Source organism: Anabrus simplex, chromosome 4 (genome assembly GCF_040414725.1).
Source record: "Anabrus simplex isolate iqAnaSimp1 chromosome 4, ASM4041472v1, whole genome shotgun sequence".
In the NCBI taxonomy this organism is placed as follows: Eukaryota; Metazoa; Arthropoda; class Insecta; order Orthoptera; family Tettigoniidae; genus Anabrus; species Anabrus simplex.
Window position 1 is genome coordinate 298,750,389 of NC_090268.1, and position 14,638 is coordinate 298,765,026.

Sequence of the window (14,638 nt, forward strand, 5' to 3'; positions counted from 1 at the left end):
AATATTCGCACAACTTTGATAATAGAATGTTGCATTCATCTGGTCCCCCACTATCATGCTCCGTTCGAAAGACTATAATTCACGTCGCCTTGCCACGACCAGCACAGACAGTGTTTATACTCACTCTTGAGATGTCAGATCACACCTGGTACAGGTCTGGGCACTTCCAAGACGTCACTGTATGGAGGCGCCACTGACTATTACCTCTAAATACTGCTGTCCCATTACTTTTTTCCCCGCCAGGAAGTCGAAAAATTTAAGAAACGAGATTTCACTTCCGGAGGTGCACTCAGCCTACACCAAAAATGAGTACCAGGTTAATTCCTGGAGGCAAAGGCGGCCGAGCGTAGAGCTAACCACTCTACCCCATGAAGTGCCGAGGTTACGGATAATGGAAGCCTTTACCTTCCACCCCTCCAAGGGCCTTCATGGCCTGTACGGAGATGACTTTGCTTTGCTTTGCTATCCCATTACTTTTGGCATGTCAGTGTATTTATACACGGCAAGTTACCATCCCACTAGAGTTCCACCATGTGCTCTTCAACGTGGTTCGTACATGTAGAATATCATCAAGTTTCAAATGTTTCCACACTTTGGTAATTGGAGAGAACACCCACGCTAGGTCTCGGCAGATGTAGATGGCTGAGACAAAGTCACTGGAGCATCGTTGTTGATCGTCTTGTCTCCAGTTTGAAGACCTGCCAAGAAATGAGAAAATAATTGCATTAAATTGACTTAGAATGTAAGATACTGTACCCCGCAAAAAGAATAAAAACAAAAGAAGAAACAGGAAAAGAGTAGTCTTTTAATACAAGTCTTCTGTATTATATGGATAAAACCACACGGATCTACAAAAAAACGCAGAGAAGCTGTTTGTCTTCAGCTAATAATAATAATAATAATAATAATAATAATAATAATAATAATAATAATAGCCAGCTGTGGACCATGTGAATTAACATTATTTTCTGCCTCTCCTTGCATTCCTGTTTTTCCAGTATTCCTCATTCTTTCACTACGTTTCTTCCTTCTTTCCTCCTTCCGGACAGAATGCTTTTCCTTCTTTTGACTTGGAACCCCTCATACTCTTTAAACCATTTTTCTGAAAATAACTCTATTTAATATGACGTTTACTGTGATATCCAGCTCAGCCATCGGATTAGTATTTTAGGATTTTTATCGAAATGATCATATATGCCGTTCTCTTCGTTAGGCTTTCTGGATGCATGCGGAAAAAACGGCCACAAAAGCTAATCCTCCTTTTACTGATATTGTGTGAAAGAATTTCATTTGTCAAACCCTCATTATTGTAGACATCTTCCTCGCGAACAGTCGATATTTTCTTCTGAAGATCCGGAGCGAAGTTCTCTGCGAAATGTAAAGAGTTTCGCCTTGTTTTCTTCACATGGCATAAGCCCAAAAGCCTGTATTATTACTATTATTATTACTATTGTTATTATTATTATTACGTATGTTGGACACAGTGTAATTACACCGATACTAGTACAGAGTTCACTTACAGTTTTCTCGTAAGTGTTCTTGACGCTGCTTGGCACTGCAAGTGGGAGTGTCGACCTTATAGGTGGTGTTCAAAAGACTGTAGTCCGCCTCGTAGTTATGTTCGCTCTTGTTGTAGACCATGAGCGAACGGAATCTATGCCCCCACAGTATCTCATGTGGGAGGTAGGAGTAGCGTGCCTGAATGCGCTGGTCTGTGGACTCGATGGTGCCCTCCAGCACCACGACGATCTCGAGGTCAGAACAGTATAAGTCCTCTGCTGAGAGGGCGAACAGAGGGCTCCTTTCATCAATACGGTGTATGACAGTCTCCGGCCAGAGAAGAAAGAAGCGAGAGTCTAGAGCGAGCTCGTGGCGGTAGGGAGATATCAGTTCGCCCTCAATGGATAAGTGTTTGCACACCACAAGGACGGTCATTTTAGTTTCGATGATATGCGACTTACGCATGTCGGCCACACGAAACATCAAACACAGGTCCCCGTCCCGATGGCAGACGACTGCCTTGTCGCTGAAGAGGATCGTCTTAGTACGCTGTTTGGGTCTTACGATCTTGGCAAAGACGATACCCAGTGTGGCAGCTTGGAGCGTTACACCCACAATGGACTGTACACACAAGAGAAAGATAGCTTCGGGGCACTCTTCTGTAGGAACTCTGCTACCAAACCCTGTCGTGTGTTGGTTCTCCATGCTGAACATGAAGCACGAGGTAATGTTGTGAATGTTGGTTACACAGGGAACCCATCCAGCTTTAGTCTGGAGAGATGGCAAGTGCTCGGGGTTCAAATCACCATGGACAACGGCGATTAGCCACCAGAGAAGACCGAAGATGAACCACGAAACGAAGAAGCTAAGGTTGAGAGCCAGTAGCGTCCAGCGCCAAGGTAAGTCCACCATTGTGGTGAAGAAGTCCTGTAAAAATCGCATGCGTTGTCCTGGAGCATGATGACGTGACATGTTACACTCTCCCGTCCTGCGGACCAGACGGCGCAGACGGTGTATCCCGCCATAATGTACTTTTCTGTAACAATCAACACCACAGTATGACAGTTAAATGAAGATAGGGTGTTCAAATGGTACATAGTAAAGTACTGTGCGACTGTCTGTAACAATTACTATCACCATAACGGAGCTAAACTAAATAGTAAATAGGCATAAATTATCTACTATATGGCAGTAACAAAAGTTTTAACTGCTCATACTGACTTCTTCACAACTAATACAGGATCTCTCATATAAACTAAGACGGATCGTGCGGTGTTTGTATTCTGCGCTGGGGCAGTTGCCTCACCCGAACTTACGTCCCGCGCGGCCTCCCCGCTTTAAGCGTGTACACAATCTTGTATGAAATCTTACCTTATAAAAGATGCTGGAAGTACCGTCCTTCCTGGGTTATACGGACAGTGTATTTGGTATCCACATTTTGGCTGACGCAGTGAGTTCTGCCACTGTGATGTTTCTGATTTCATTCGTGATGTGTTCTTTCAGTTCCTCCAGTATGTGAGGATTTGTTCGATACACTCTTTCTTTCAGTTTACACCACAAGTAAAAATCACACACTGTTAGATCTGGAGAACAAGGGAGAAATAGACCAGCACTGATCATTCTGCAAACACTTCAGAGATTGTAAGAAGGGAATCTTCTGCCCTATGAGCAGGGCTGAATCTTGTTGAAACCACCCACACGTTTTTTCTTCGTCCGTTAACTGATGGAAGAATGGCGTCAAAATGTCATCTTGGTACCTCTCTGAATTTACTGTCGTCTTGCACTAACAGCACACTTAAACACTAATCTTGCTATAATAATGAGAGACATCTTAAACACCATTAGAATCTTTCGCACACCAATAGCTGTTCACACGACCATTAAGATGAAACTAGAACTTTTAAATACGAAAATACGGTGTTGGAATGATAACTGTCTCACCATGTTAATAACTCAGGTTCAGACTGGCGACTGGTGCTTGCCAGGTCGAACACGTCCAGGCTGCTTGCAAGGTCAAGAACTATGCGCGCACCTCCCATACTGCAGCTTATGTACCGCAGAGTACAAACGCTGCTTTGACGGTCTTAGTTCATGTGAGAGACCCTGTACTGTTGTGGCAGTGCATCAGAACGCTGACCCCAAAGGATCGAGCGGAGTGGGCTTCAATGACCATCCTTTGTTTTAGCTGTAATTAATTTAATTTCTTGACATGAAAACTACAGGGTCATTCAAGGGCTCATAAACAGGAAGTACGGGATATTACCAGAAATTTGAAAATTGCAAGAGGGCTGGTAGATAGTTAAAATTGTAACTTATATGCAGCTCACTCCCATTGGGGGTGTGCCTGGGAAGAGCGCCACCACCTCGGGACGAAAACACGAATTTAATTACTTTTTTTTGCTAGTTGCTTTACGTCGCACCGACACAGATAGGTGTTATGGCGACGATGGGACAGGAAAGGGCTAGGAGTGGGAAGGAAGCGGCCGTGGCCTTAACTAAGGTACAGCCCCAGCATACGCCTGGTGTGAAAATGGGAAACCACGGAAAACCATCTTCAGGGCTGCCGATAGTGGGGTTCGAACCTACTATCTCCCGAATACTGGATACTGGCCGCACTTAAGCGACTGCAGCTATCGAGCTCGGTTAATTACTTTCAGCCGAAAAGTTGTTAAACCGGATTTAATTATGAAATTCACAGACCGCACATTCGTTGGGTCTGTGAAAGGGGAAAGATTGTCGAAGTGAAATCAGCGTATGGAATAGTTTCACATTCGTATACAATTCAGCCCATAATAGGCTCGCCAGGTGCAGGTCTTTTGATTTGACTCCCGTAGGCTACCTGGGCATCGTGATGAGGATGAAATGATTGTGATAACACAGTGCAGGTCTTTTGATTTGACGCCCGTAGGCGACCTGGGCATCGTGATGAGGATGAAATGACAACACATACACCCAGCCCCCGTGCCAGATAAATTAACCAATGATGGTTAAAATTCCCAACCCTGCCGAGAATCGAACCCGGGGACCCCTGTGACAAAAGGCCACCACCCTAACCATTTAGCCATGGAGCTGGACTCCACATGTCGGTGATTACTCTGGAAACTGCTTCCTTTTCGACTGTCAGATGGTATATGATTTCTTTATCTCATGGATGCCAGCCCACTCCTTGAAATAGTCGAATCATGATCTCTTCCTCCTTCCGACCCCTCGACGCCCTTTAGTCTTTCCTTGTGATATGAGTTGTATCAGAATTATTTGCTACTTTCCCTTACAAGATGGAACTTAATACACGACGTTTAATACAAGTAAGATTCTACAACCGGGCGAGTTGGCCGTGCGGTTAGGAGCGCGCAGCTGTGAGCTCGCATCCGGGAGATAGAGGTTTCGAACCCCACTGTCGGCAGCCCTGAAGATAGTTTTCTGTGGTTTCCCATTTTCACACCAGGCAAATGCTGGGGCTGTACCTTAATTAAGGCCACGGCCGTTTCCTTCCCATTCCTAGTCCTTCCCTGTCCCATCGTCGCCATAAGATCTATCTGTGCCGGTGCGACGTAAAGCAAAATAGCAATAAATAAATAAATAAATAAATAAATAAATAAATAAATAAATACATATTCCACGACTTTAGCCCTTTTCGATATTTTTGTATCGTTCAACGTGAAACTTCATGTAATGGAAAGCATTTCTTTTTCAGGTCTTATCTCGCCACTTCAAGACCCCTCACTCTGCTGGCCTTCTCGTTATGTGTGTATTTTGGTCAACCGTTGTCTCAATTTTTTTTTTTTTTTGCTAGGGGCTTTACGTCGCACCGACACAGATAGGTCTTATGGCGACGATGGGATAGGAAATGACTAGGAGTTGGAAGGAAGCGGCCGTGGCCTTAATTAAGGTACAGCCCCAGCATTTGCCTGGTGTGAAAATGGGAAACCACGGAAAACCATTTTCAGGGCTGCCGATAGTGGGATTAGAACCTACTATCTCCCGGATGCAAGCGCACAGCCGCGCGCCTCTACGCGCACTGCCAACTCGCCCGGTGTGTCTCAATTTGAGGTTGAAGTTATCGTTGTATATTAATAATAGGAATGCAATTCATTTTTCGTCCCACTAACTACACTCATGTCGTCCCGCAGGAGTTCTTTTACATGCCGGTAAATCTACCGACACGAGGTTGACTTATTTGAACACCTTCAAGTACCACCGGACTGAGCCGGGATTGGACCCGTCAACTTGAGCTCAGAAGAACGGCGCTCTAACTGAGCTATCCACCCTGGCTTGTAGAGTATTGATTTCATTCTGTTAAATAATCCTGTAACATCTTCAACACTAATATTTATGTAGTAAAATACGTAGGCCAATATCGTCACAAAAACGGGTCATTTAGCATATTTAGCATTAAAGCAAGTGTCCCGCTTCGTCCCGTTTCCTGATACGGGGTCGAGTTGAGGTGAGATGAAATTATATGGCATGTTTTTACGTCTATATCCCCTTCTTGTTGGCAACATCTCTTGAGGAGTTCCTAAAGATGAAGTAAATATATTTGGGTAAGGAGATGGAAAGAATCGTCTGTGGCTTATTAATAGGAACTGTTCCTGCATTGCTTATAAGTGCAAATGGGAAACCACCGAAAACCGTTCTTAGGACAGCCGACCGGGAGGGGGGGAGGGGTTCGAACCCACTTTTTAAGTCTAAAAAATAGACTTTTTACTACTATTTTCTTATTCATCTCATTCTGTGTTTGTTTTACTTTTTATTTTCTATTTAAGGACGACTCACACATATCCAGTCCCCGAGCCAGTGGAAATAACCAATTAAGGTTAAAATCCCAAACCCAGCCGGGAATCGGACCCTGGGCCCCTTGAACCAAAGGCCAACACGTTAACCGTTTAGCCATTGAGCGGGACTACTTGCATCCCGAATACACAGTTTGACCCCATAGCTGTAGCGCGTTTATACGCGCGACCATTCCGCTAGGTACTTTTAAATATTTAAGGAATTATGGAATATACAGAGCCTGAACCATACACAAAAAATATTTTGATGAATGGAATTATTTACTTTTTTCTGACTTCGTAGACGTAACTATACACAGTGTTAAACCTCAAGTGTTCTGAGCAGCAGGTAATAGTTATTCCAAGTTGCGTTGTCAGGCCAGGTTCTCGTGATGCATGAGGGATGCAAGTACAGAGGACTGGAACATAGTGTTTCAGGTCGTCTTCAAGAGTCATAAACACTGCATAATACTTCAAAGGAATATATGTTAAACCGAGTTAAAACACTGTAAAAACCTGAATTTACATTATTTTTCAAGGGTGACAGAAATACGAAGATAATATTAGAAAAGAATAATCTTTTCATGAACGATTTATCTATTAAATTGAAGTAAAACCTCTGGTAACCTTGCTATACGCGATTATACAAATTATATTTTATGCCAGATTTTAATTGAAGCTCTGGACTGTTTCATTTTCAGTCGGCCTTTTTATAAAAAACACAATGAATATCAGTCTTAAAATAGGAACCACAAGCAACAACAAATAATGGAAACCGAAAGACTGAGTAAAATATCTGGGAAGTGAATAAAAAACAAAAATAGAAAGAGAGAGAGAATTATATACAACTGCTAAAATATTAAATAAAGAGTGGATTACATCGGAAAGAATAGCAATTTCTTTAATTTTAAAAAGTATGTGGAAAAAGGAAATTAAAAATGTCAAAACAAATAGAAACGAGAGTAATGAAGGATAAGGATAAGATGGATAAGAAGGCTGCATATCCTAGAATAATGAATATACAGTAATTACTAGTAGGTTAAAAATGAATGTCCAATGTAGTAATATATAAATGGTTGTATGATCGTGTCATTGTCTCCTATTCATAATTCAGCCATTAAGTAAGGTATGTTGTTAATGGTAGGATACTCCAAACAGACTTGTGACATAAAAGTAAGCATTAAATAAGCTGAGGGAAGATACATGTTGTCCTAGACAATATAGCATTGTTAACGTCTAGGACAAAATAAATTATATTTAGTGTAGCAATAATCAAATAATTATAAGAGGAAACTGTAACGCATGTATTAAACTTTAATGAATTACAATCAAAGTGTGCTCTCTTCCCAGTTTTAGGCGATCCTGAACTAGGGAATGGGAGTATTCTATTGTATTCTAAAGAACAAATAATGTAAATAACAATCATGTCCAGTGGGACAGGCAGTTTGTCTCCTTCGTCTGCTGCTAAACTGTATCCGAATTCTCCATCGCCGAGAGATTCATCTGTGTCCAATTCGTCATTACCTTGTAAATTGATAATGATAGGCTCTAAAATCTTTTCACATATGGAGCGAGGACTTACGTAGCTGTGAGTTTGCATTCAGGAGATAGTGGGTTCGAAAACCTCTGTCAGCAGTCCTTCTTCTTCTTCTTTAACTGTTTAACCTCCAGGGTTGATTTTTCCCTCGCATTCAGAGAGGGATCCCACCTCTAACGCCTCAAGGGCAGTGTCCTGGAGCTTCAGACTTTGAGTCGGGAATACAACTGGGGAGGATGACCAGTACCTCGCCCAGGTGGCCACACCGGCTGTGCTGAACAGGGGCCTTGAGAGGGGATGGGGAGATTGGGATAGAAAAGGAAGAGAGAAGGAAGCGGCTGTTGCCTTAAGTTAGGTACCACCGGGCGAGTTGGCCGTGCGGTTAGGAGCGCGTAGCTGTGAGCTCGCATCCGGGAGATAGTGGGTTCGAACCCCACTGTCGGCAGCCCTGAAGATAGTTTTCCGTGGTTTCCCATTTTCGCACCATGCAAATGCTGGGGCTGTACCTTAATTAAGGCCACGGCTGCTTCCTTTCCATTCCCAGGCCTTTCCTGTCTCATCGTCGCCATAAGACTTATCTGTGTCGGTGCGACGTAAAGGAACTAGGCAATAAAACTAGTTAGGTACCATCCTGGCATTTGATTGGAGGAGAAGTGGGAAACTACGGAAAACCACTTCCAGGATGGCTGGGGTGGGAATCGAACCCACCTCTACTCAATTGACCTCCCGAGGCTGAGTGGACCCCGTTCCAGCCCTCGTACCACTTTTCAAATTTCGTGGCAGAGCCGAGAATCGAACCTGGGCCTCCGGGGGTGCCAGCTAATCACACTAACCACTACACCACAGAGGTCAGCAACTCGAAACATTACATTCCGTGGTTTCCAGGATTCACACCAGGAAAATGCTGGGGTCAAACTTTAATTTAAGGCCACGGCTGATTCCTTCTCAGTTCTAGCCCTAGTCACCAAAAGATTTTACTGACTCAATAAGACGTGCAAAAAAAAAAAAACAAAAAAAAAAACCACGTGGTCTATGTCATTTCTAAGAGTCTTGGTCTTATAATATTCTGGAATGTTTGCACTGGCATCCCAATAGGTCATTGTGTTTGTTATGTTTGGTTATATCATCGAAAACTACGTTAACGCGATTTTCTGTATAAATGTGCAGTTTCATTTTCATTTCATACTCTGAAACACACACTTGGTCCCGGCGACAAGATCTGTCCTTGCCGAACGTGCATGACGTATTATAAGTCGGCTTTACTTCCTCTCTGGCTTTTCTATTTGATTGTGAAACCTTCCCTTTCGTTCGTGTAATATGCACACTTTGGTCATTGGAAATTCTAATTTCATGCATTTTTTGAAGTACTTGCTGCAACTATGTCACTTCATTATATTAATAATTTGTAACCATCGTTAGTTTATATCATCATCATCATCATCATCATCATCATCATCATCATCATCATCATCTGTTTACCCTCCAGGGTCGGTTTTTCCCTCGGACTCAGCGAGGGATCCCCCCTCTACCGCCTCAAGGGCAGTGTCCTGGAGCTTCAGACTCTTGGTCGGGGGATACAACTGGGGAGAATGACCAGTACCTCGCCCAGGCGGCCTCACCTGCTATGCTGAACAGGGGCCTTGTGGAGGGATGGGAAGATCTGATGGGATAGGCAAGGAAGAGGGAAGGAAGCGGCCGTGGCCTTAAGTTAGGTACCATCCCGGCATTCGCCTGGATGAGAAGTGGGAAACCACAGAAAACCACTTCCAGGATGGCTGAGGTGGGAATCGAACCCACCTCTACTCAGTTGACCTCCCGAGGCTGAGTGGACTCCGTTCCAGCCCTCGTATCACTTTTCAAATTTCGTGGCAGAGCCGGGAATCGAACCCGGGCCTCCGGGGGTGGCAGGTAATCACGCTAACCACTACACCACAGTGGCGGACAGTTTATATATATCGAAATCCTAAACCGTTATTATTTGTTTCCTTCTTCTTCTTCTTCTTCTTCTTCTTATTATTATCATTGTCATTAATAGTGGAAGATGCCGAACCTTTGTAATCTAATTTTTTCCCTCAGGGCTATAAGTAATATATGAATGGTTGGAATTCTCCACTAACACAAAATTCAAAGACAGTCCTAGGAACATCTTTGTGGAATTCATTTTACTATGCGATACTGTTTGGAAATATTTACCTAATGTGTGTGTAAATTTATGAACAATGGTTTTTGCAGTGTATTTACAATGTCAAGCTAGTAGTAAGTAATTGTACCGCTCAATCTATTGTAAGTCGTAGTGTTAAAAACGACCGGGCGAGTTGGCCGTGCGGTTAGGGCCGCGCAGTTGTGAGCTTGCATCCCGGAGATAGTGGGTAACCCCACTGTTGTCATCCCTGAAGATGGTTTTCCGTGGTTTCTCATTTTCTCACCAGGCAAATGCTGGGGCTCTACCTTAATTAAGGCCACGGCCTCTTCACTTCCCACTTGTAGGTATTTCCTATCCCATCGTCGCCATAAGACCTATCTGTGTCGGGGTGACGCGAAGGCTTGCGGATTACGCTGTGTCGTGTGTCAGCACGACAAATCCTCACGGTCGTAATTCTTAGCTTTCCAGATCAGATCCGCTATCTCACCCTCAGATAACTCCTCAGTTGTATACACGTAGGCTGAGTGGACCTTAAACTAGCCCTCATATCCAGGTAAAAAATTGATTGCTGCGAACGTTTCAGAAGCATTATTTTTTATTTGTAGTGGCTTTCTCAATATATTTCTTATGTGGTATTTCTTTGAATTCGTTTTTTTCCATTTTTGTTTAAAAATATTTTCACTTTGGGAACTACAGTAATATTTTACCCGTGTTATATGAATCTATCCTTACTTATTCAACGTCACAAATATACCAGTTAAATAACTTACTGTATATTCTGATTTAGCATACCTTTTGTACGAGGAAAGTGCGAGCCTAGGATGGGAAAGGACTACTATTGGGAGGATCGCGACCGTGGCGTTAATTAAGGACACGGAAAACCATCTTCAGGGCTGCCGACGGTGGGATTCGAACTCACTGTCACCCGAATGCAAGTTCACAGCTGCGCGACCCCAACCGCATGACGAACTCGCTCGGTCATATGCCCTCACTCCATGTAAACATCGCGGATAGGTCTGGAATTGAATCCAGGCTTTTGGCACGTAATCTAATGATTAAAAATTGTATACCACCACCTCTCCTACCCTGCCGGCCAACATTCTGACAATAAGTTCCTTTCGATCAACGGGACTCGAACCGGGGTCGCTGGAGCTACCCGTGCTCAATCAATCAATCAATCAATCAATCAATCAATCAATCAATCAATCAATCAATCAATCAATCAATCAATCAATCAATCAATCAATCAATCAATCAATCAATCAATCAATCAATCAATCAATCAATCAATCAATCAATCAATCAATCAATCAATCAATCAATCAATCAATCAATCAATCAATCAATCAATCAATCAATCAATCAATCAATCAATCAATCAATCAATCAATCATCAATCAATCAATCAATCAATCAATCAATCAATTTTCCAGTCACTACTGATCGGCATTTAGGGCAGTCGCCCAGCTGGCAGATTCCCTATCTGTTGTTTTCCTAGCCTTTTCTTAAATGACTGCAAAGAAATTGGAAATTTATTGGACGTCTCCCTTGGTAAGTTATTCCAATCTCTAATTCCCCTTCCTATAAACGAATATTTGCCCCAATTTGTCCTCTTGAATCCCAGCTTTATCTTCATATTGTGATCTTTCCTACTTTTAAAGACACCACTCAAATTTATTCGTCTACTGATGTCATTCCACGCCATCTCTCAACTGACAGCTCGGAATATACCACTTAGTTGAGCAGCTCGTCTCCTTTCTCCCAAGTCTTCCCAGCCCAAACTTTGCAATATTTTTGTAACGCTACTCTTTTGTCGGGTATCACCCAGAACAAATCGATCTGCTTTTCTTTGGAATTCTTCCAGTTCTTGAATCAAGTAATCCTGATGAGAGTCCCATACACTGGAACCATACTCTAGTTGGGGTCTTACCAGAGACTTATATGCCCTTTCCTTTACATCCTTTACATCAGTTTGGTTTTGACTGGGGGTTTAAGACCGGATACCCTTCCTGACACCACGTAATGAAATAAAAATGTCGACCCAGGATCGAACGGGACTTGAACCTCAGCTTTCTGGTTGGGGAGCCAGCAGCTCAGCCACAGAGTCAATCACGCCTCTATTTCTTGTTTTAACGTCTTCCTTTTTATTCATCTTTCGTTACAGTGAAAGTCCTTGGTTCCATATAATTTATTGTAACATTTGTTTTCATGCACTTATTTGTTGCACTTTTGATGTTCTTGTCTTTTTTTCTATGTTTTAACTTTACTTGCTTGCCATTCTACTGTAAACACGGACAAAATTTGTTAATAATAATAATAATAATAATAATAATAATAATAATAATAATAATAATAATAATAGAGGTGGATTCGATTCCCATCCCAGCGATTCTGGAAGTGGTTTTCCGTGGTTTCCCCACTTCTCCTCCAGGCAAGTGCCGGGATGGTACTAACTTAAGGCCACGGCCGCTTTCTTCCCTCTTCCTTGTCTATACCTTCCAATCTTCCCATGCCCCACAAGGCCACTGTTCATCATAGCAGGTGAGGCCGCCTGGGCGAGATACTGGTCCTCCTCCCAGGTTGTATTCCCTGACCCTAAGTCTCAAGCTCCAGGACACTTCCCTTGAGGCAGTAGAGGTGGGATCCCTCGCTGAGTCCGAGGGAAAAACCAACCCTGGAGGGTAAACAGATTAATAATAATAATAATAATAATAATAATAATAATAATAATAATAATAATAATAATAATAATAATAATAGCGTCCCCTGGGATCTGAAAACGTTTTAAGTGTGAGTACCTGAGACTTTCGACTTATTCGCCTCATGATATATACGTGGCACGGTAGATTTATTTAAGCCACACGTTTAAACTCTGGAAATTTGTCTCTTTGAGAAATCTAGTTTTGCTCTGTATTTGTTTACCGAAGCATTAAAAAATTGTACAAGTAAAGTTGTTTAGAGACCTATTACGATACATCTCTATCATCTCAGTTACCAGTGATTTTACTTGGTTTGCTGAGCGCCATGCTTATGATGAATACACAAATTAAATTAAAACGAACGACATTTTCAAAAACTATATTATTTCTGCTAACAGCCTTATTGAAGACCCTCCTGATACGAATGAAGAAATAGACCATAATTTATTATGATTCTTTATGAACGGATATATTTTGAAGTCGGCGCCAATAGTGTAGGGGTACCTAATCAATCCAGCGAATTACATCTTAAAATAAAATTAACAATTGAAATTACAGAATTAATATGTAAAAAAATCTGTTACCGGTACGATAGGATTTTATATCTGAGAAATGCTGTTGAGAATTGATTGCAGTTCCAGAAAGTCGGATTTTCGACGACGGCTTTCAACGATGTGAGCCCTCGTGTGTGAGCCCGTTCGAGCTGCTCACTGGCTAACACTGACTTGGGCTAGTTACGGATACACTGAAAATTGTACGATCAAGTAGGCGGACATAACAAGTCGTAAGATCTCCAAACAATTTATATCTAGTACTTAATATTTGTTCTAGATTAGGTTATTAGAGTGAGGCACAGTAAAATCTGACGCCGACCTCAAAAGATATCTGTTCTTAAACAAATCAGAACAAATTGTAGGTATTGGTAGAAATAATACGATATTAAACATACGAAATAACTGAGGAGTGTAATTATTACAGCCTATTGATTGCTAAGAACGTTTCAGAAACATTATTTTTTACTTTGTAGTGGCTTTCTCAATATATTTCTTGTGTGGTATTTCTTTGAATTACCGAGCTCGATAGCTGCAGTCGCTTAAGTGCGGCCAGTATCCAGTATTCGGGAGATAGTAGGTTCGAACCCCACTGTCGGCAGCCCTGAAAATGGTTTTCTGTGGTTTCCCATTTTCACACCAGGCAAATGCTGGGGCTGTACCTTAATTAAGGCCACGGCCGCTTCCTTCCCTGTCCCATCGTCGCCATAAGACCTATCTGTGTCGGTGCGACGTAAAGCAACTAGCAAAAAAAAAAAAAAAATCTTTGAATTAGTTTTCTTTTAATTTTTAAAAAAATATTATTTCAATTTGGGAACTACAGTAATATTTTACCCGTGTTATATGAATCTATTCTTACTTATTCAGCCTCACAAATGTACCATTTAAATAACTTATTGTATATTTTGATTTCGCATACCTTTTGTACGGCGAACGTACGAGAGATCCTTCAACCATGGCAGCACTCACCTGGTTGCAACTGGACTGTCCGTTGCACTGCGGTTCATCGACAACTCTCATCTACAGCTGCCGTTTCAGATCAACAGCGACCTACTTTAGTGCTGTTACCCATCCTCCAACAACAATGTATCCATTTACGCGTTCAAAAGTATGTAACAAGAGATAACTGTTCAAGTTCTTTACAGATCTTAATTCGCACATTTCCTCGCGTATAAACCTCTAAATAAACAGACGAATAAGAAATAGAATAGTCTCATTGTGAGATCCACGATCTAGGATGGTTCACAATTGAGGGCGTGGCGAGCGTTCTCCGTAAAATGGGCCATGAATGTGGGAACAGTTCCCAAATTAAAAGTGGACGAGCTAGGGAATTCCCCTTCGAACAATCGGCCACTCGGTAATAATGTTATTGGCTTTACATCCCACTAACTACTTTTACGGTTTTCGAAGACGCCAAGGTGCCGGAATTTAGTCCTGCA

The 14,638-nt window shown here is 42.2% G+C and overlaps 1 protein-coding gene across 1 annotated transcript; it reads right to left on the bottom strand.

The window, feature by feature from the left end:
- Positions 1 to 618: 618 nt before the first annotated feature.
- LOC136872258 (ATP-sensitive inward rectifier potassium channel 12-like) lies at positions 619 to 14,206 on the bottom strand. Its single transcript, XM_067146081.2, has 3 exons — positions 14,169 to 14,206; positions 1,521 to 2,536; positions 619 to 698 (listed from the first exon to the last, which is right to left on the bottom strand). The coding sequence occupies exons 1-3, from the start codon at positions 14,204 to 14,206 to the stop codon at positions 619 to 621; spliced, it is 1,134 nt and encodes a 377-aa protein (XP_067002182.2).
- Between the last annotated feature and the right edge of the window lie 432 nt (positions 14,207 to 14,638).